General features: G+C 42.3%; 1 protein-coding gene across 1 annotated transcript in view; it reads left to right on the top strand.

The window, feature by feature from the left end:
* prtga (protogenin homolog a (Gallus gallus)) overlaps positions 1-22,142 on the top strand; it is a 49,851-nt gene that overhangs the window by 582 nt on the left and 27,127 nt on the right. The window contains exons 2-3 of the mRNA XM_063005010.1: positions 976-1,049; positions 7,828-8,130. Of these exons, the coding sequence (XP_062861080.1) occupies positions 976-1,049; positions 7,828-8,130 (377 nt within the window). The remainder of the gene's footprint in view (positions 1-975; positions 1,050-7,827; positions 8,131-22,142) is intronic.

Raw genomic sequence — 22,142 nt, 5'->3', positions numbered from 1 at the left:
CTGAATGGACACAAATTCCCATAGACACACTCCAATATATTGTGAAAAGTGGAGGCTGTTAATACCTATGGATGTAGAAGAGGATAAAATCAGGTGTCCACAAACTTATGGCCCGTCATTTAATTTCATTTTGATCAACCGATTTATCCTGGTCAGGGTCACGGAGGGTCCGGTTTCACTGGGAAACACTTCTTGCTAGCAAATTATGTCTGTGTAGATGCCCGGTTGGCTGGTAGCATCACTGTTATCCGAACCTAGATCTTAGCGGTTGTGGTCTAGCGTATTAGACCACTGCACCACCTGAACGCCTTTAGTCCATTCAGTGTATGTTGGCACATACTGTACATGGCAGGTGATGTTGGTGTTGCACAACTCCAGGATCCTGGGATCATTCCTGAGCTCTGTGTGCTGTCTGTGTAGTTTGAGTCTAGGGTCCATGGCTCAGCTTACTGTTACTGGCTGTGTGGAGTTTGGCAGGTTCTCCTTGTGCCTGCTTGGGTGTCATCTGTGAACTTTAGTTTTCCTGTCAGTAGGTAGACTGTATTAGAGTGAGTGTAAATGAATGTGTAAGTGCCTAATCCATGCCTGGGGTGTCAAAGATAAGCCCTGGACCCACTGTGACATTGACCCATAGATCTGTATATCTTGTTGATCACTACCGCTGCAATCCAGGATCCAGGGTTCGAATCTCCAGCTGTGCTGTCTGCCGGTCGGGCGGCTACATACATACAGGCATGATGGCTATGTCTTATTAAGTAAAGCGATGGATTGCCGTCCTGTCTGTGGTGTGGACCCACTGTGACCCTGACCAGGATAAACAGTGGTAAAACATGAAAACGAAGTGAAATTAAAACAAACTGTCCTGTTCAGCTCTGGATCGATAAAAGGTCAGAAATCCTCGGTGATTTACATGCTTGATTGTGAGAACCTCGGCCCGTGTGTGATTCTGTGAGCGTGTGCTTTTGTCTCTCACAGCTGGGCTTTTGTGCCGAGGGTCCGAGGGTCCGGAGGAAGGCCGGGAGGGAGGCCGGGAGGTGGCCGGGAGAGAGGTCAGGTCATTTTGCTACGCCATGAGGAAAGTGAAAAGGATCAATAATATTCTGAGCACCTTCCAGCTGTCCTGCTTCCCCCTTATCAATGTGGCTCAGTTATTTTACTGCTACTGACCAACACGCTGAGTGTTCAGGAGCAGCTGAATGATTATTTTCTGGAAACAGCTGAGCTCAAACCACACTGAGTCTAGATAGATAGACACACAGACACAGACACAGACAGATAGATAGATAGATAGATAGATAGATAGATAGATAGATAGACAGACAGACAGACAGACAGACAGACAGACAGACACAGATATATAGACAGACAGACAGACAGACATACAGACAGACAGACAGACAGACAGATGGTTTTGAATGCCTCACCTTTTCTCCTGGTCTTTGATTTATCTGACTTCTTCTAAAGGCTTTTTGACCATGTGATCAGCAACAAGCTTTGGTCAAGCTTAAAGATGCCAGTTTTAAAGCAGGGACGTCTCTCCTGCATGGCAGCCTGTGCCAATGTAAAACCCATGAACGTGTGATCATAGCAGAAAAAAACATAAATATAATAATAAGTATAATATACTAAGTTTAATAGACTATATTTATGTAAAGTTTACTGTTAAGTCCTCTAAGGTTTTTGTGAAGTTTGATAGGCTGTAATATTATGAACTTTACTGTTATGTAAAGTTATTTAATGTTTCACATGAAAAGTCATGTGATGTTTAGTATACTGTGAAGTTTTTTAAGGTTTATTATATTGTAGTTATTTAAAGTTTTGTGTGTTGTAAGGTTATGCAAAATCTACTGTAAAGTTATGTGACGTGTTATTTTAAAAGTTATGTAAAGTTTCATATGCTATAAGGTTATATAAAGTATACATTAGTGTAAGTTATTTAAAGTTTTATGTACTGTAAAGTTATGTGAAATCTACTGTAAAGTTATTTTAGATTTGATTAGATTAGATTTAACTTTATTTTAATTGTGCAGAGTACAGGTACAGAGCCAATGAAATGCAGTAGCATCTAACCAGAAGTGGAAGATAAAGATTATTTGCATATAATACAATTAAAATGAAGCAGAGACCAGTGAAATTGAGGAGACATTTGTACAGAGTAGTAACAGATATATTGCAGTATATATTTACAAAGTGAGCAATGGAAAGTGACTAAAGTTACTATATGCATAAATATGCATAAATGTTGTGGTAATGACTGAGTATAAATAAAATATAGTATACAAGTATATCAGATATATACAATATGTACATTATTTAAAGTTTAATATGCTGTAAGTTTGTAAAGTTTACTGAAGTTATACGTTTACTTTACAGTAAAGTGTAAAGTTATTTAAAGTTTGGTGTGATGTAAAGTTATATTGTTACTTTACTATAATGTTATTTTAAGCTTCATATGCTGTTATATAAGTTATATAAATGTTACTTTACTGTAATGTTATTTTAAGCTTCATATGCTGTTATATAAGTTATGTAAATGTTACTTTACTGTAATGTTATTTTAAGCTTCATATGCTGTTATATAAGTTATATAAATCTTACTTTACTGTAATGTTATTTTAAGCTTCATATGCTGTAAGGTTATATGAATGTTACTTTACTTTAAAGTTATTTAAAGCTTCTTAATATGTAAAGTTATATGAATGGTACTTTACAGTAAAGTTATTTTAAGCTTAATATGCTGTTATATAAGTTATATGAATTACTTTACTGTAATGTTATTTTAAGCTTCATATGCTGTAAGGTTATATGAATGTTACTTTACAGTAAAGTTATTTTAAGCTTCATATGCTGTAAAGTTATATGAATGTTACTTTACAGTAAAGTTATTAGCTTAAATGTAAAGATTAATCCAGGTAATTGAATTTCCTGCGGCCGCCGCCTGTGGATGGTTGAGCCGCATCACGCAGCAGTGAGTAGGAGGAGGTATCCCTCCGCTGTGCGCTGAGAGAATGTAGTGCGGTGTGAGAGGTCAGTGCTGGACGGTCGGTGGTCAGTGTAATAGAAACAGGACTCGGGAGAAGGTTGTGTTACTACAGCCTGCATGCTCTCATTATGAACCCTAAACTACAGTAAATGGCGCGATTTAAAGGGGATTTATTGCAGCCGCTGCTGTTTTACTGCAGTTTTACGCTTTTTCTACCCGGTAAGATTTAAATGTTTTATTTCTGTTCTGGTCTGAAGTGTTTAGAGTTTTTACTTTATTTTTATTTAGACTGAATGAAGTTTTACGTGCTGGTTCTGGTGCTTTGGTTTATAAGGTGTAAAATGTGGTGAAAGTGTCGTTTTACACTGTTTTAATTTTAACTTCTTTATGGACTTATTTTATATAGTTTACGTTTCATGTGTTTTATTTTATACCCCAATTATATCCTTTAATTCGTTTTACGTTTTAACTTTTATCTGTAGTTTTAACTGCTCTGTTTTTCTAATTAGGACTAATTTTATTTAATTACATTTTAGTAATGTTTAAAACACTTTAAAGTTACAGTTTTCATTACAAAGTTATTAATAATAATAATAATAATAATAATAATAATAATAATAGAATTAATTATAATAGAATAATAACCTTCTTTAAAAAACAGTGATTAAAAGTAAAGGAAAATTTATTACTTATATATATATATATATATATATATATATATATATATATATATATATATATATATATATATATATATATATATATAAAGTAATAAAAAGCTAATATATATATATATATATATATAAATATATGTTTTATTTTGTGAGTTATATGTAATTTACTGTTCTGAGTATAACATTACCATAGTGATAAATCACAGACACATTATGTCATTCCCAGAATACCATGTCATTACCGCCACAATACTTAATTTACAGCAAATGTAGTTACTGTAAACTGTTTTATCTTCAATTTTGTGCTCGTACATAAAAAAGTCATGAAATAATCACTCAAATATCCAAAGAAAATTAATCTAACATTAAAAATGAGAGTATACATGAATAAAAACAGAAAATACTGATTTGGTGGTAAAAACATGAACAAATGTGGCATGTGTTGAATGTTAAAAACATTTAAAAAGTTATAATTTATGGTAAACAATGTTTACCACATGAATGAGTTAAAATAACCCGCCTGTTATCTGCTTTAATAAATATAAAATATAAAAAAGAGCCTCCGATTGAAGAATTACCCAAATATATCATGTATTATCCTGGGTATAATCAGTGCTCACACACTTACCGACTCTCTGGACTTATAATAAAAGTAGAATCTGTATAAGTGTCAAGTAACTTGTACACGGCCGTACAGTTCTTACAGTTCTTCTGTGTTGTGTTTAAATGTTATTATTTAATATTTTAGCTAATACATTTTAGCACTTGCTTGCTGCCTGTCTGTGTGTAAAAAGTGTTTACCTCAGCTCGCTAGTTTTTTTCTTTTCCATAAACAAAACAGCCCTGATTGATTAATTTTACATGACATAGGTGTTAATATTTACAGAGCTTATCTTGTTTCCTTTTAAAGTAAATGCACTGCAGATGACAAAGCTAATTATTATTCTGTCTCAATCAGCTTCTAATCAACTTGCATCACACATTGACTAAAGCACCACTTTATTCTTTGTAGTTCTACAATTACTGACTATAGTCCATCTGTTTCTCTACATACTTTGTTAGCCCCCTTTCATGCTGTTCTTCAATGGCCAGGACCCCCACAGGACCACCACAGAGCAGGTATTATTTAGGTGGTGGATCATTCTCAGCACTGCAGTGACACTGACATGGTGGTGGTGTGTTAGTGTGTGTTGCGCTGGTATGAGTGGATCAGACACAGCAGCGCTGCTGGAGTTTTTAAATACACCTGTCCACTCACTGTCCACTCTATTAGACACCCCTACCTAGTTGGTCCACCTTGTAGATGTAAAGTCAGAGACGATCGCTCATCTATTGCTGCTGTTTGAGTTGGTCATCTTCTAGACCTTCATTAGTGGTCACAGGACGCTGCCCACGGGGCGCTGTTGGCTAGATATTTTTGGTTGGTGGACTCAGTACAGCAGTGACAGTGAGGTGTTTAAAACCTCCAGCAGTGCTGCTGTGTCTGATCCACTCATTCCAGCACAACACACACTAACACACCACCACCATGTCAGTGTCACTGCAGTGCTGAGAATCATCCACCACCTAAATAATACCTGCTCTGTGGTGGTCCTGTGTGGGTCCTGACCATTGAAGAACAGGGTGAAAGGGGGCTAACAAAGCATGTAGAGAAACAGATGGACTACAGTCAGTAATTGTAGAACTGCAAAGTGTAGAAACAATTAGGTGGTTTTAATGTTAATGTTTATACTAAACTGAAGGAACAAAACTTAAAAGCAAAAGTTACAGGAGGACAGAAAACCTGCTTACGTTCTCAGAAGATCTACCTGAGATGTCTTGACGTCCGATAATGATTTCACACACATTGCCTGCATTGTGAAGACGTCTTTCCTCGCTCCTCAGATGAGTCGGGGTGTGTTTTTGAGGCGGCATGCCTCTGTCGGATCAGTGCTCCTCCAGATTTCATGCCCGGAGTACAATAAATCAGTTTAGGAGCGGATAAAGTTACTTTCCTCCTGGACGTTAGAAGCATGGATAACTGGATTAGTTCTGCGTCCAGCGTGATCCAGGAGGACAAACACGATCATGAACCACGGCTGAACCAAAACACTGAAACTGCCTGGAACCATGACAGATATCCTAACACTTCATAGACTCTGGGTTCCTCAGTTGGTCATCTTCATGGTCCATGTTCCAAGCTCCTAAATCCATCTTCTAAATCCAGGTTGATGTTTGCCAAGAGCCATGATTTAGGACCCACATTCTCCGAGCTCATGTTCATTACATTCTATGTTCTTTAAAGTTCATATTTCTGAGAGTCTTCTGTATTTTTCCTGAGGTTTATGCCTCCCAGCAACATCTCTTTTAGTCTTTATTATTTTTCCAATAATAAATTTTGAGAACCCACATTCTCAGAGTTCATTTCCTTTGCAGTGTTTAAATCAGGGGTGTCAAACTCATTTTCACTGAGGGCCACATCTGCATCATGGTGGCCCTCAAAGGGCCGATTGTAACGTATTCTGCTGTGATTGCATCTGCCTTTAATTTTTGGACGATTTGATGTTTTTCTTGGAGACTAAATTCTGTGTTTGGTGTCAAAATGCCAAATTTATCCTGTATATTTATAATGTATAACTATATTTATATTGTTCTCCTTTACCACAGACACGGCCTCATAACCCAAGAGATGTACAAACTCGTTTTCACTTTCACATCTTTCATTAAATTTCCTCCTTCTGCTTCAATTTTCTCTTCTTGTACATTTTGGGATGATTTGTAAATATTTCTCAGCATCACTTGTTGGAAAACCGCCTCAGTTAAGCACTGATGTGGAAACACCGCCTTCTAGTGACTGTATGTGGTCACTTTAGGGGGCATGCATTGCGGGAGATGCAGTGTATGTAGGATTTTACATTGTATTTTAAGACATTCGTACGTCTTTTAAGCTCTCGCGGGCCACATAAAATGACGTGGCAGGGCCTTGAGTTTGACACGTATGATTTATATGTTTACATTTACATTTACATTTTCAGCATTTAGCAGACGCCTTTATCCAAAGTGACTTACAGTACAGTTACAGTATACAATCTGAGCAATTGAGGGTTAAGGGCCTTGCTCAAGGGCCCAACAGCAGCAACCTGGCAGTGGTGAGGCTTGAACCAGGAACCTTTTGATTACTAGTCCAGTATCCTAACCACTAGGCTACGGCTTGCAAATAAATTCCAAATAAATAAGTTCCAAATAAATAAGTTCCAAATAAATGTTTATTTATTTGGAACTTCTTGCTGAGTTCATATTTTTAAGGTCTACTTTTGATAGGGGTCCATTTACTTTGGAGGGTTTGAGTTCAGTCTTACTTGGAAACTCTACATCAGCGGTCCCCAACCTTTTTTGCACCATAGACCGGTTACATATAAGATATAATTTGACAGACCGGTGGGGGTGGGAGGATTTAAAATAAAATTATACAACAAGCATAACAATACTGCTCACCAATGATGGAACATCAGTGGGAACCCTGAGCTTTGTTTTTTGCTCATTTTAGCAGCTTGTGGGCTTCATTTTTTGGTATGACTTGAATGAAATAGGTACAGGTCAAACGCATCAATAGGAACAGACAGATTTTATCAAAAGAGAATCTGGTGTGACTGTCAATAAATGACCGGTCTGGCGGTTGGTGACCACTCAATCATTCTATATCCATGTTTTTGGAATCCATTTTTCCCTGTTGGTGTTTATTGTTGTTTTTAAACAGCCACGTTATTAAAAATAAAGTTTTAAAAGCCTGTGAGCGCTTGAGACTCCACAATAATGGAATCCATATTTCGCAAAGTCAGAGCTTGAGTGTGTTCTCCTCAGATTCAGTAATCTTAATTGTTTGTTTTTCATATGTATTGTGGTTCAATGCAGACCTCATTCTAAGTCATTTCATGTCCCTCAGAGTTCATGTTCCTCTCTGGATTCAGTGTTTAGATGTTTCTCAGACATCTGAGCTCATGTGTGCGAGTTGAAAACACTGGGCACAGTGGTCACAACATTTCCTTGGACTATACAAGAGTAGATGCATATATGACCAATAAAGGCGTTCTAGGGCAGTTGTAGCCTAGTGCTTAAATATCGTGTAAGAATCACTCCCTCTCTCCTCACGCTTCACTTTAACTCACACTCTCTCTTTTCCGCTCTCCTCAGGTGTGCTATGTTTCAGCGAGTTGTTTTTCCTGAAGGAGCCGAGCGACGCCACGATTTTGCGGCGGGACCCCGTCGTTTTGGACTGTCACGCTCAGGGAGAGCATCCCATTCACATCCGCTGGCTGAAAAACAAATCTCCTCTGGTCCAGTCGGACCACGTACACGTGCTCAGCAACGGCTCGCTGTTCATCTCGGAGGCGGAGAACCGAAGAGGAGAGAAATCGGACGAGGGCTCGTATCAGTGCCTCGCTCAGAATAAATATGGAGCCATCCTGAGCCAAAAGGCTCATCTGACTATCGCAAGTAAGTGCTTTCATTTCATCAAACTGGTTTTTATTTACTGGTATCAGTGATGCTGCATCAGGTTAGTCCTGATTTTCCACTTTTAACTTCAACTTACGCTTTCTTACAGTTTCTCTTCATTTCTGGTTTTCTTTTGAATTATTTTACTTTATCTATTTGCTTATTTACTTATTTCCTATTTTATTTATGCATTTTCTCCTGATTTAGCGTAGCCAATTTGTCCTCCGCTGCTGGGGGATCCTCCTCAGACTTGTGAGCAACCCTTAGCAGAACCCTTTTTCACCCATGCATTTTGCACAGGCGCCGCTCTGTCTTCTAATCAGGGTCCTTACACAGACCCCACCCACATAGTCCGGTCATCCCGCCCTAGCAGAAAGGTGCTGCCAATTATGCCCGCTAGATGGTGCCCAGCCGGCCAGTGGCAAAGCTGAGTTTGGAACCGAGGAGGTCAGAATCTCGCCATTATTCACCTTCACATTATTACCTTGCTCAAAGGTCCAACAGTAGCAACCTGGCGGTGGTGGGACTTAAACCAGTGACCTTTCCACTACAAGTCCAGCACCTTAACCACTAGGCTACAGCTACCACTTTTTTCTTGTTGCTGTCGCTCTAGACTGCTTGTTAGGCCGGTTTGGACCTGGATTCTTGTCAAAGCTGATTTTAGACGATATTCTTTTGTAAAAAATGGTCATACAAATAACATTTAAAGTGAAGGGACGTGTCTTTGCCCACTTCCTGAGAGATTTAATGCCACATTTGAATTGAATTGTTGGAATTGTATGTGCTGGTGGATCTGTAGAGGTAAACCGATGGGACAGTGGTGACTATATGTGGTTTCTCTCTACATATGGATGATGAAACCTATTATAAGGAACTTTTTAGGACCTTGGGAGGATGCTTATGGTGAACCCATACATAGTAGGAAAAATGCAAATCATAAACCACCACGGACATCTAGCATGTCAGCACACTGTTGTTAAGTGTTCGAACTTGTGAGTTCAAATCTGAGCAGAGCTACCAACCTGGCCGGGCATCCACATGAACACAGTAGGCCGTGTTTGAGGGAGGGATGGACGGGCGGGATCTCTTCCTGCTGCTGCTGCTGTGATTTGCGCCTACGTGAGTGTGGTACGGCTGTAAGTGTGAACCCAATACTGGCAGGTGATAAGAAGCGGCGCAGATTGGACACGTCTCAGAGGGGGGCGTGTTGATCGTGATTCACAATTAAATGTTCGGACACATTAAATGTTTGGATTTGTGTTTGTGGTCTGTAGGGAGGTACGGACTGTGTAAGAATGTGTAAAATGTCGACTCAGGTAGGTCAGCCGTCTTTAGAGCGTCTGCGCCACATTCCCGCAGTCTCATTACAGATCCAGGAAGGTCTGCGTGTCGGGGGAGGGATGAGTCCCGAGCGCTGGAGGCCGCTGGTTGAAAGCGGGGGTAGATTTTGGGAGAAAGCACTCATTGGTGTGTTAATGAGGGCGGGCAGGTTTGAAAGGTTATGAGCTGGGTGGAGGATGCCGGTAGTGACCCCTATTCACCGGCTCATCTCTTTCATGTCATCGGCCTCTAATCGCGGATTGAACAGAATGCGTTGTGTTTTGGAGGCAGCAGGAAGATGAATTGTGTGTGTGTGTGTGTGTGTGTGTGTGTGTGTGTTTTAACGTTTTTGGAAAATATTATAGGCATATTGGGATATTATATCCGGTTCCAGCTGAAAACACTTGGCACGGTGGTAACACTGCCAGGTTGCCACTGTTGGGCCCTTGAGAAAGGCCCCTAAGCCTCTGGACTCCAGGGTTGCCATACAATGTCTGACCGGCATTCTGACCCCAGCTTCCAAAATACAACATTACATTGGACTGTACGAGAGTAGATGTTTAAAATAACCAGTAAAGGCATTCTAGGGAAGCTTGCCGAATCAGAAGGTTGCCTGTTCAAGCCCCACCACTGCCAGGTTGCCACTGTTGGGCCCTTGAGTAAGGCCCCTAAGCTTCTGGGCTCCAGTGTTGCCATACAGTGTCTGACCCTGCGTTCTGACCCCATCTTCCAAAACACAACATTACATTGGACTGTACGAGAGTAGATGTATGTATGATCAGTTGAGCGTTCTAGAGAAGCTTGCCAAATCAGAAGGTTGCCTGTTTAAGCCTCACCACTGCCAGGTTGCCACTGTTGGGCCCTTGAGAAAGGCCCTTAACCCTCAATTGCTTGGATTGTATACTGTCACAGTATTGTAAGTCACTTCGGATAAAAGCATCTGCTAAAATAAATACCGGGGACTCCGGCCTTCTCTGCTTAGACATAGCCAATCGTATTTGTCTAGACAACTCCGAGGTTCGAACCCGGATCTCAGCATAATGAAAGCATAATAGACCACTGCACCACCTGATTTTTAGACACAGTGTGTAGGATTGAGGATACATGTGGTTAGATCCTCATATGTTGCAGTTTCGGCCCTTGTGAACCCACCCCACGATACTCAGGTTGTCAGGGTGCATGTCGACGTGGAGGGTCGTCACTCAGTTCAGTGGGGGGTTGGTCGAAGCAGTAAAACAGGTTCGGAATGACCCTGCGATCACATAAATGCTCAGTGAGGAGCACCAGGGTGAAGCCTGAATGCCTAAAAGCACCCAAAACGCACGTCCCGCACCCCCTTCAGACAGTACGGGCGCTAGTACATTAAGTTCTTGTTGATAACGTGAGTGACAGAGAATAAACGATTCTTAGCGTAATGACATGTAGCTGTTCTAAAGGCACACCGCCATGTTTACTGGCGTGTTTTAAAGGGCCATTTAGAGGCGGGTTGCTATCTCGCCGAGTGCTCGTAAATTTGGCGGCCACCTGAGAAATACCCACGAGAGAGGAGCAGAGGCACTGAGGGAACCGTCCCGGTTCTATTTACGTTTTTGACATTTAGTAAAAGCTTATATCCAAACGCGACTTACAATTGTGCTCAAGGGCCCAACAGTGGCAACCTGGCAGATGTAGGACTTGAACCAGCGACATTCTGGTAGCTACTCCAGTACCTTAACTTCTGAGCTACCTCCACCACTGGTTCCACCGTAGCAAAGGATGTAAAGATTTGATTAAATTCCCATCTGAATCCAAGTCTTTTGGAATCATCATGATACAGGTAGGCATATATAGGCAAAAGTATTTGGACACCCGACCATGAGCTTGTTGGACAAATTTTCATTTCCATTTTTGGTTTAAAATGAAAGTTTTTGTCTTTCTGTCTGTCTGTCTGTCTGTCTTTCTTTATGTCTGTCTGTCTGTCTACAGACCAGACAGACAGATAGATAGACAGACAGACAGACAGACAGACAGACATAGATAGACAGATAGATAGGCAGATAGATAGACAGACATAGATAGACAGACAGACAGACAGACAGACAGACAGAGATAGATAGATAGATAGATAGATAGATAGATAGATAGATAGATAGATAGATAGATAGATAGACAGACATACATAGATAGACAGACAGACAGACAGACAGACAGAGATAGATAGATAGATAGATAGATAGATAGATAGATAGATAGATAGATAGATAGATAGATAGATAGACAGACAGACAGACAGACAGACAGATAGATAGATAGATGCACAGACAGACATAGATAGACAGACAGACATAGATAGATAGACAGACAGACAGACAGACATAGATAGACAGACAGAGATAGATAGATAGATAGATAGATAGATAGATAGATAGATAGATAGATAGATAGATAGATAGACAGACAGACAGACAGACAGTCAGACAGACAGACAGACAGACAGACAGACGATATATAGATAGATAGATAGATAGATAGATAGATAGATAGATAGATAGATAGATAGATAGATAGACAGAGATAGATAGACAGACAGAGATAGATAGATAGATAGATAGATAGATAGATAGATAGATAGATAGATAGATAGATAGATAGAGATAGATAGATAGACAGACAGAGATAGATAGATAGATAGACAGACAGAGATAGATAGATAGACAGACAGAGATAGATAGACAGACAGAGATAGATACAGTGCCTTGCAAAAGTATTCGGCCCCCTTGAACTTTTCAACCTTTTGCCACATTTCAGGCTTCAAACATAACGATATGAAATTGTAATTTTTTGTGAAGAATCAACAACAAGTGGGACACAATCGTGAAGTGGAACGAAATTTATTGGATATTTTAAACTTTTTTTAGAAATAAAAAACTGAAAAGTGGGGCGTGCAATATTATTCAGCCCCCTTTCGTTAATACTTTGTAGCGCCACCTTTTGCTGCGATTACAGCTGCAAGTCGCTTGGGGTATGTCTCTATCAGTTTTGCACATCGAGAGACAGAAATTTTTGCCCATTCTTCCTTGCAAAACAGCTCGAGCTCAGTGAGGTTGGATGGAGAGCGTTTGTGAACAGCAGTTTTCAGCTCTTTCCACAGATTCTCGATGGGACTCAGGTCTGGACTTTGACTTGGCCATTCTAACACCTGGATACGTTTATTTGTGAACCATTCCATTGTAGATTTTGCTTTATGTTTTGGATCATTGTCTTGTTGGAAGATAAATCTCCATCCCAGTCTCAGGTCTTTTGCAGACTGCAACAGGTTTTCTTCCAGAATGGTCCTGTATTTGGCTCCATCCATCTTCCCATCAATTTTAACCATCTTCCCTGTCCTTGCTGAAGAAAAGCAGACCCAAACCATGATGCTGCCACCACCATGTTTGACAATGGGGATGGTGTGTTCAGGGTGATGAGCTGTGTTGCTTTTACGCCAAACATAACGTTTTGCATTGTGGCCAAAAAGTTCGATTTTGGTTTCATCTGACCAGAGCACCTTCTTCCACATGCTTGGTGTGTCTCCCAGGTGACTTTTTATAGATATCTTTGAGAAATGGCTTTCTTCTTGCCACTCTTCCATAAAGGCCAGATTTGTGCAGTGTACGACTGATTGTGTCCTATGGACAGAGTCTCCCACCTCAGCTGTAGATCTCTGCAGTTCATTCAGAGTGATCATGGGCCTCTTGGCTGCATCTCTGATCAGTCTTCTCCTTGTTTGAGCTGAAAGTTTAGAGGGATGGCCGGGTCTTGGTAGATTTGCAGTGGTCTGATACTCCTTCCATTTCAATATGATCGCTTGCACAGTGCTCCTTGAGATGTTTAAAGCTTGGGAAATCTTTTTGTATCCAAATCCGGCTTTAAACTTCTCCACAACAGTATCTCGGACCTGCCTGGTGTGTTCCTTGGTCTTCATGATGCTCTCTGCGCTTTAAACAGAACTCTGAGACTGTCACAGAGCAGGTGCATTTATATGGAGACTTGATTACACACAGGTGGATTCTATTTATCACCATCAGTCATTTAGGTCAACATTGGATCATTCAGAGATCCTCACTGAACTTCTGGAGTGAGTTTGCTGCACTGAAAGTAAAGGGGCTGAATAATATTGCACGCCCCACTTTTTAGTTTTTTATTTCTAAAAAAAGTTTAAAATATCCAATAAATTTCGTTCCACTTCACGATTGTGTCCCACTTGTTGTTGATTCTTCACAAAAAATTACAATTTCATATCGTTATGTTTGAAGCCTGAAATGTGGCAAAAGGTTGAAAAGTTCAAGGGGGCCGAATACTTTTGCAAGGCACTGTATATAGATAGATAGATAGATAGATAGACAGACAGACACACAGACAGACAGACAGACAGACCGACCGACCGAGAGAGAGAGAGAGAGAGAGAGAGAGAGATAGATAGATAGATAGATAGATAGATAGATAGATAGATAGATAGATAGATAGATAGACAGAGATAGATAGACAGACAGACAGAGATAGACAGACAGACAGACATAGATAGATAGATAGATAGATAGATAGATAGATAGATAGATAGATAGATAGATAGATAGATAGATAGATACACAGACAGACAGACAGATAGATTAATGTATTAATTCCACAGGAAAGTCAGGTATTACAGCAGCTCAAGGTGCCTTAAAGTGAAAAGTAGTGAAGTACAGAAGTATTAGTGTATAACACTGTGTAGTTAAATATATAGAATAAGAAATATAGTATATAATATAAACTATTAAAAAGTGTCGTTTGCAGTAAATATTATCAGATGAAGATAATATTTTATATAGATTTTATATAATAAACCGTTGTAAAGTGTTCTTAGCAGTAAATATTAACAGGAGTGTAATGTAGGCTTCATAAACAGTGTTTTAGCAGCAGGAAGAGGAATTGTAGGATTTTGTGTGTGTGTGTGTGTGTGTGTGTGTTTGCATCCGTGTGAACTTGTTTAAGACCACGCCGTGGTTACAACCAGATGCCGTAGATTGTTTTTTGGCACTTCTGGAAAATATTATATGATTTTTAACAGCAGGCCTTTTGAGATATTATCTGGTTTTATTTTCATCAACCGCTTTATCCTGGTCAGGATCACGGCGGGTCCGGTTCAGCCTGAAAAACACAGGCACAGTAGTAGCCTAGTGGGTAGAGCATTGGATTATCAATCGGAATTTTTTATACGACACATTAGAAATTTAAAAAACTACATATCATATCAGCCACGTCCAGCGTACATGTGAAGGAAAGTCGATGGGACGCGACCGTACATCGCTGTTCGTAGCATCACCGCTCTGAGAAGTCCCCGCCCGGTCACACACCTCCGAGCTGAACGTGAACACACACTCTTGTGCCCCCTCATGCCACCGGTCCTGAATAGCTAGAACTTTATTGTGGTCCCGGAGTGAAAGGGGCTGCCGGTCCCATGCGATTGCTTTCTGCTCCGCTGCTCGGCACGACGACTGAAAAGCCTTTCTCTCCGGAGCCTTTTGTCCACTGGCTGCCCCCAACTGCCCTCAGCTGCCCCCCGACTGCCCGTGTCAAAGGAAAGCTTTTCTTTCAGGGGTATTTGTTTGGCCAGAGATGACTGACCAAACCGGGACATCTGGCCTTTATTCACCCAAGGAAAGGGGGCGATTATGCAAACGATACTGAGTCACGCCGAAAAGCCCAGAGGTTCCAGGAAAAGTTCCATGTGACCAGTGGAGCAAAAGTTACTTGAGAACTTGTAGAGGAACCGTCCAAAAGTTCCATGTGACCAGTGGAGCAAAAATTTCTTAAGAACTTGTAGAGGAACCGTCCAAAGCAGTGGCGGCTGCTGGTCTTTCAAAGAGGGGAAGCTCATTGTCGGCTTACATCATAAAATTTGTCAATTTATTTATATATAAATGTATAAATTCTCCCCTTTGTTAGTTTTCAAGAAAATGGCATGAAATGGGTTGCAGCAGTTTGTCTTCCAAATTCACTCGCAAAATCCGCGATGGTACTGAAGCTCCCAACGACAGCTGTCAATCAAAACGGGATTCAGCCTTTCGACTGATCCTCCAATCATCTTGCAGAAGCTCAGCGTCCAGACCCGCCCACAGCCCCATTCACCCCCAGAGACGCTCAACATCTGGGGGCGGGACAAAATCGTGGCATTTATCCAATGACCGGCGAGTTTCGAAGTCCCGCCCATGCAGCCCCATAGAAGCAAAGAGACGCTCAGCTTCTGCGGGTAAATGCATTGACGCTCCGGAAATGTGTGAGTTAAGTTAACAAAATCGAGTCGATTTGTGATAAGTAGCTGATTCTGAACGAACTCGTCTTCAAGATGAACGTGTTCTAACGCATTTGTAGTCAATGAAATGTTAACACAACTGTACATATTTGACCATTTAATTTTTGACATTTTAGGGGAAGCTGAGCTTCCCTTGCAGTCTTAGAGAAATCCCCACTGGTCCAAAGGTTCCATGTGACCAGTGGAACAAAAGTTACTCAAGAACTTGTAGAGAAACCATCCAAAAGTTCTAAAAGTTACTTGAGAAATTGTAGAGGAACCGTCCAAAAGTTACATGAGAACTTGTGGAGGAACCATCCAACAGTTCTAAAAGTTACTTGAGAACTTGTAGAGGAACCGTCCAAAAGTTTTCAAAGTTTCTTGAGAACTTGTAGAGGAACCGTTCAATGGTTCCATGTGACCAGTGGAACAAAGGTTTGTAGAGAACTTGTAGAGGAATCGTCAAAAAGTTTCTTGAGAACCTGTAGAGGAACCATCCAACAGTTCTAAAAGTTACTTGAGAACTTGTAGAGGAACCGTCCAAAAGTTACATGAGAACTTGTGGAGGAACCATCCAACAGTTCTAAAAGTTACTTGAGAACTTGTGGAGGAACCGCCCAACAGTTCTAAAAGTTACTTGAGAACTTGTGGAGGAACCGTCCAAAAGTTACTTGAGAACTTGAAGAGGAACCGTCCAAAAGTTCCATGTGACCAGTGGAACATTTACATTTACATTTTCGGCATTTAGCAGACGCCTTTCTCCAAAGCGACTTACAGCACAGTTACGGTATACAGTCTGAGCAATTGAGGGTTAAGGGCCTTGCTCAAGGGCCCAACAGCAGCAACCTGGCAGTGGTGGGGATTGAACCAGCGACTTTCTGATCACTGGTCCAGTACCTTAACCACTAGGCTACAGCTTCTAGAGAACTTCTAGAGGAATCGTCCAAAAGTTCCAAAAGCTACTTGAGAACTTGTAGAGGAACCGTCTGTTCAACGTTGGGTTTTGGAACAGGTACCACTGATCTGAAACAGGTAATATAGTGATGATGGTGTTTTAATAAAACACTCCTGTATCCTGACGTTTGCTGTGGGTTCTTTTTTTTTTTTTTTGCTGTGTACCTGAAATTTAGAGGGAATCAGATTTAGGTAACTGTGGTCCATCTAGGCCGAGCTGGATTTTGGGAGGGACGCGGGTGCTGGACGTCACGCCTGCGTTTGTGTTTGTAGCAGCACGTGTTGCTGGAATGTGAGGACGAGTTTTTGAGATACATTAGATGTGTGTGGGGATTTTTTGGGGGGGGGGGGGGTCGGGTGAAAGATTGATGGTTCCACATGTGTGGACCTTTTGGACCTTTTGCCCTCCGTCTTCTCACCTCCAGCATGTCACACCACACACACACACACACACACACACACACACACACACACACACAGCGTGATGTTTTTTAGGCTTTTGCACTTCATGCCTTTGTACCTCAACACTTAAACACTCTGAGCCTTCCAACATGTCAGTCTTACTCATGCAGAATGTAAACAAACAAGCTGCTCCCGTGGGCTTTCAGGGATATTTTACATTTACTTTTATTCAAAGCGACTTACAGCACTGTAACGCTGTGTTGTCTAAGCAATTGAAGGTTAAGGGCCTTGCTCAAGGGCCCAACAGTGACAACCTGGCGGTGGTGGAGCTTGAACCAGCGACCTTTCGATTACTAGTCCAGTACCTTAGCCCCTAGGCTACAACATATAGAGTGTATATGCTCTTATCATACCCTGATCAGGGTTGTAGTGGGTACATTTTCAATGCAGTAACATTTGACATGCTAGTTTAGGGCAGCATGCAGTGCATAAATATTAGGGGCCACCTTTTGGGCCCCCAGAAGGTACCGTAGAAATGCCTGCACTTGTTGCATTTTCATTTTTTAGCATGGAATTGAATTCCCGCTGAGCGTTTGCCGCGCTGCTAGGTGACGTCTCAGTCACGCCGTCTCATAACGGCGACACACAGAGAGAGAACCTGCCCGGTTTGAGACGGAGCCGAAGCACTTGGGGGAGACGTGACCTCCGGGCAGCCTCTCTTAATTCGTTTCCTTGTGTGCCGGACTTGAAAGGTTTCCATGGTTTCCTCAGGCAGCGGTCGGACAGGTCAGGGGTCGGTGTAGATCGCTGGATCTGTCACAGAGACAAAAAAGTAAAAAAGGGGACGAAGGACGATGAGGAAGGAATCGTCGTGGTCAGACGACTTGGTTGAAGTATGAAACAGAAAGGTGTGAGTACCCACCAACAGTGGTCAGAGGAGGGACGAGCGGCAAACCACCGACAGGTTGTTGGGTAGCCAGGACTTAACGCTGGAGGACGTGGTCCGGACCAACAGTAGATCTACTGTGCCTCAAATTTCCCCCAAAATCTTCTGTGTAAGGTGCGGTGTGGTCACGGGCCGGTCAGATTGTCCATTCTAACTCCTGTCCATTATTAAAAGCGCCTTCAGTGGCCACGCAAGCATCAAAACTGGACATCAGGCCCAGGTGGCGCAGATTCTGAACTCCCCGGTTCGAAACTCACCGGTCAACTGGGCGCCATCTAGCAGGCATAATTGGCACTGCTAGGGCGGGATGACCGGACTATGTGGGTGGGGTCTTCGAACGCTGTGTAAGGACCCTGATTAGCAGATAGACAGGTGCCTGGGCAGAATGCATGGGTGAAAAAGGGTACAGCTAAGGGCTGCATCGGGGTCGGAGGAGGCATGCGCAGCAATATACACACCTCGACTGCAAACAGGGATCCACCAGTCACAGGCATAGTCACGGGCTGGTCAGATTGTCCAGGCTAACTCCTGTCCATTATTAAAAGCACCTTCAGTGGGCACGCAACCATCAAAACTGGACATCGGAGCAGTCGAGGTGGGTATATTGCTGCTCACGCCACCTCCGACCCATGCGCAGCCCTTAACTGAACCCTTTTTCGCCTGTGCATCCGCCAATCAGGGTCCTTACACAACTTTTGAAGACCCCACCCACATAGTCCGGTCATCCCGCCCTAGCAGAACCGTGTCTACTCTGCTGCAGGCACAGATAGATGGTGCTCAGCCGACCGGTGGCAACGCAGAGGAGTTCAGAATCTCGGCGCTGGTGTACTAGGGTAATATCACACTGCGCCACCTGGGCGCCTCTGGTGTTGCATTTTAAAATAAATTTCTATGTGACTTTGTATTCGTTTGATTGTTTTAATGTTTTATTTTATGAGTTTTTAATAGTTTTTGCTGACCAACCTAAAGTGGCATAACCTGGCTGGCATCAAATGTTATTTTTCACTTTTTTTTTTAATAACAATAATCACCATGAAGTTGAAAATGCTGGAAGTCGATGTGATGTACGTGGACGTCCTACTGTACATGTTTTAGTAACGTTGTGATCATTATTTGGAATAAACTTGACCTGGTAAAATATATGATTTATTATTTAATCTACGCCCCAAAATGTGATTTATTTGGTGCCACCGCTGCCCAGTGAAAACGTTTATAAATCTTTACTGTTGGCTGTGATTTCGGAGGCAGTCCCGACCCGTCGGCGCCGTTGGAATGTCGTATAACGCTGCACGTTCTATTTGTGATACCACACGCTCCTATTCTAGTCGCCAGGCAAAGATTGCGCAATCTGGGATCCTAAAATTCCCTGAAGGTTTGGAACAGATCGCGCTGGCCCTCGTCCCCGGCCGAGACTGAGACTGAGAGATTTATGGAGATAAGGGCACTTCGAGAATTCTTCTGCCCCCTCTTTCTTTCTTTCTTTCTCCTTGGTGCCCCTTCCCCCCATGCTGACCATAAGGCCCGGGGGCAAAAGGGTGTTTAGAGAGGGGCTCGGTCCGGCCTGTGATTGGCTGCAGGGTGGCCTTTTGGACACTTACTGTCCTGTTGGCTGATTGATTTGTTGAGCTTTTCAGCACTGCATTCTTTCGCCCTGTCAGAACGCTCTTTCTTTCCACGGTGTTATTTATCTAAAGAAGCAAAGCAGGATGGGTAAAAAGAGAAAAAGCAAGAGTGAGAAGAGCACACGTCTCTCACGCCTCGATGGTGGGGAATCAGATAAATACACTGTTTTAGTGTTTTACTGTGAAGAACTTCCAGTTGACCCAAGTTTGTGTCGTTCGTCCCCGACATCCCGCCCGAACTCTCTCTTATCTGGGATCCAGATCTAAAATTACGGCTGTGATGTTCCAGATACGGAGCCTAAAGCGCGCCGTGTGATTTTAATCCTGATATTCAGCCCAAGTTTCCACTCGGATAAATTTAGGGAGGTGACGGAGCTTCATCTCGATCAGAAACTATAAATACCGTATATGTTTATGTATAGTGTGAACTGCTCAGCAACCTGCTATTTAATAATGATAATAATAAATAGTCCATTATAAAGAAAATAGTTATTTTAATAATAAAATAAACCACCTCTCTTTGTGCTCCCCCAGTAGATGGTGTTGAATTTAGGTGAAGAAGTGGGTCAGAATGTGGTGGTATTAAGAAGAGTTGAGACTGTTAATGCCTGTGCGAATGCCAGGCAAAGGTAGCAGCGCCTCTTTTTTCTTTTGCAAATTATGCTCAAATGTTTTCAGAAGAGTTGAGACTGTTAATGTGTGTGGTTTGGGCTCAATTGTCCAACAAACCCAAGTCAAAAGCCTGCATACTTCTGGTGATGTAGTGTAGCATGAGATTTGAGACGCAGCCCATAGGTAGAAGCAGCAGCAGCGCCTCTTCTTTCTTTTCCAAATAATTCCCGAATGTTTTCAGTAGAGTTGAGACTGTTAATGTGTATGGTTTGGGCTGCATTGTCCAACAAACCCAAGTCAAAAGTCTACATACTTTTTGCGATGTAGAGTAGTATGAGATTTGAGACACAGCTAATAAGTGGCAGCAGCAGCAGCGCCTCTTCTTTCTTTTGCAAAGTATGCTCAGATGTATTCAGAAGAGTTGAGACTGTTAATGCCGACAGTTTGGGCTGCATTGCCCAACAAACCCAGGTCAAAAATCTGCACACTTTTGGTAGTGTAGTATGAGCTTTGAGACGCAGCCCATAGGTAGAAGCAGCAGCAGCGCCTCTTCTTTCTTTTGCAGATTTGGAGTGTGATGTTAAACAAGCTCAGGTGTCCACATACTGGTGTAAAGTACATCTGTGTATAATGGGAACACACCGGTCCCACTGTAGCTGCGTTCTTCTCTCAGATCGTTGTTGGTGTGGAGGCTCCAGGAGTCCGAGGTTAATGTGCTGCAGGCTCCCGGAAGCGCTGGAATCGGGTGTTATTTAGCGCGGGTGTACGTTTACCACGTTTACCCCGGTGAAACTGAAACCGAAGCCTCCTCTCAGCCCCGAGGTGTCACGGGCCCAGCGGGGTTCGATCCCAGTAAAAACATCTCACACGGTGGCTGTCGGGTCGACCCGCGTCGCTCGTACTTCACAGGTCGATTCCCTGCTGTTTAAAACACTCGCGCCTGGCGGCTCAGGTCTGGTGCTTCATCTGTTATAATAAACACACACAGTCGGAGTAACGAACGCCAATCTGATCCTGGTCCCAGTGCAGGACGTCACTGGAACTGGTTAACCTATTCACAGTGTTCGTTTCTTCTGGTGAAAACTAATAATAAAGTCTGTATTAAGTTCCATACAGTTTTAGATGTTTATATCACACAGCAGCGCTGCTGGAGTTTTTAAATACCGTGTCCACTCACTGTCCACTCTATTAGACACTCCTACCAAGTTGGTCCACCTTGTAGATGTAAAGTCAGAGACGATCGCTCATCTATTGCTGCTGTTTGAGTCGGTCATCTTCTAGACCTTCATCAGTGGTCACAGGACGCTGCCCACGGGCCGGTAGTGGCTGGATATTTTTGGTTGGTGGACTATTCTCAGTCCAGCAGTGACAGTAAAGGGGGTTTAAGAACTCCGATCCGTTCATACCAGCACAACACACACTAACACAACACCACCATGTCAGTGTCACTGCAGTGCTGAGAATGATCCACCACCTAAATAATACTAAATAATTGTAGGGTAGTTGTTGCCTAGCGGTTAAGGAACTGGACTAGTAATCTAAAGGTTGCTGGTTCAAACCCCACCACTGCCAGGTTGCCACTGCTGGGCCCTTGAGCAAGGTCCTTAACCTTCAATTGCTTAGACAGTATACCGTCACAGTACTGTAAGTGGCTTTGGATAAAATAATCTGATAAACTGGTCACACACTGTATCTGTCTCAAATGTGGAAGGACCCGGAAACTACTGATTAGCAAAGCACGTTGATTACATTAACACTCTCTTCCTGTGCATTTATCACATCCCGAATCCCCGAGTTAACGTTTTACTCCTCTCCCACGTGTGATCTCCTTATCAGTCGCAGCTCCTCCATTGACCTGCTGAGT

The sequence above is a fragment of the Trichomycterus rosablanca genome, chromosome 11 (assembly GCF_030014385.1).
Source record: "Trichomycterus rosablanca isolate fTriRos1 chromosome 11, fTriRos1.hap1, whole genome shotgun sequence".
In the NCBI taxonomy this organism is placed as follows: domain Eukaryota; kingdom Metazoa; phylum Chordata; class Actinopteri; order Siluriformes; family Trichomycteridae; genus Trichomycterus; species Trichomycterus rosablanca.
The sequence above is the reverse complement of the archived record's forward strand: the minus strand, read 5'-3'. Positions and strand labels throughout refer to the sequence as shown.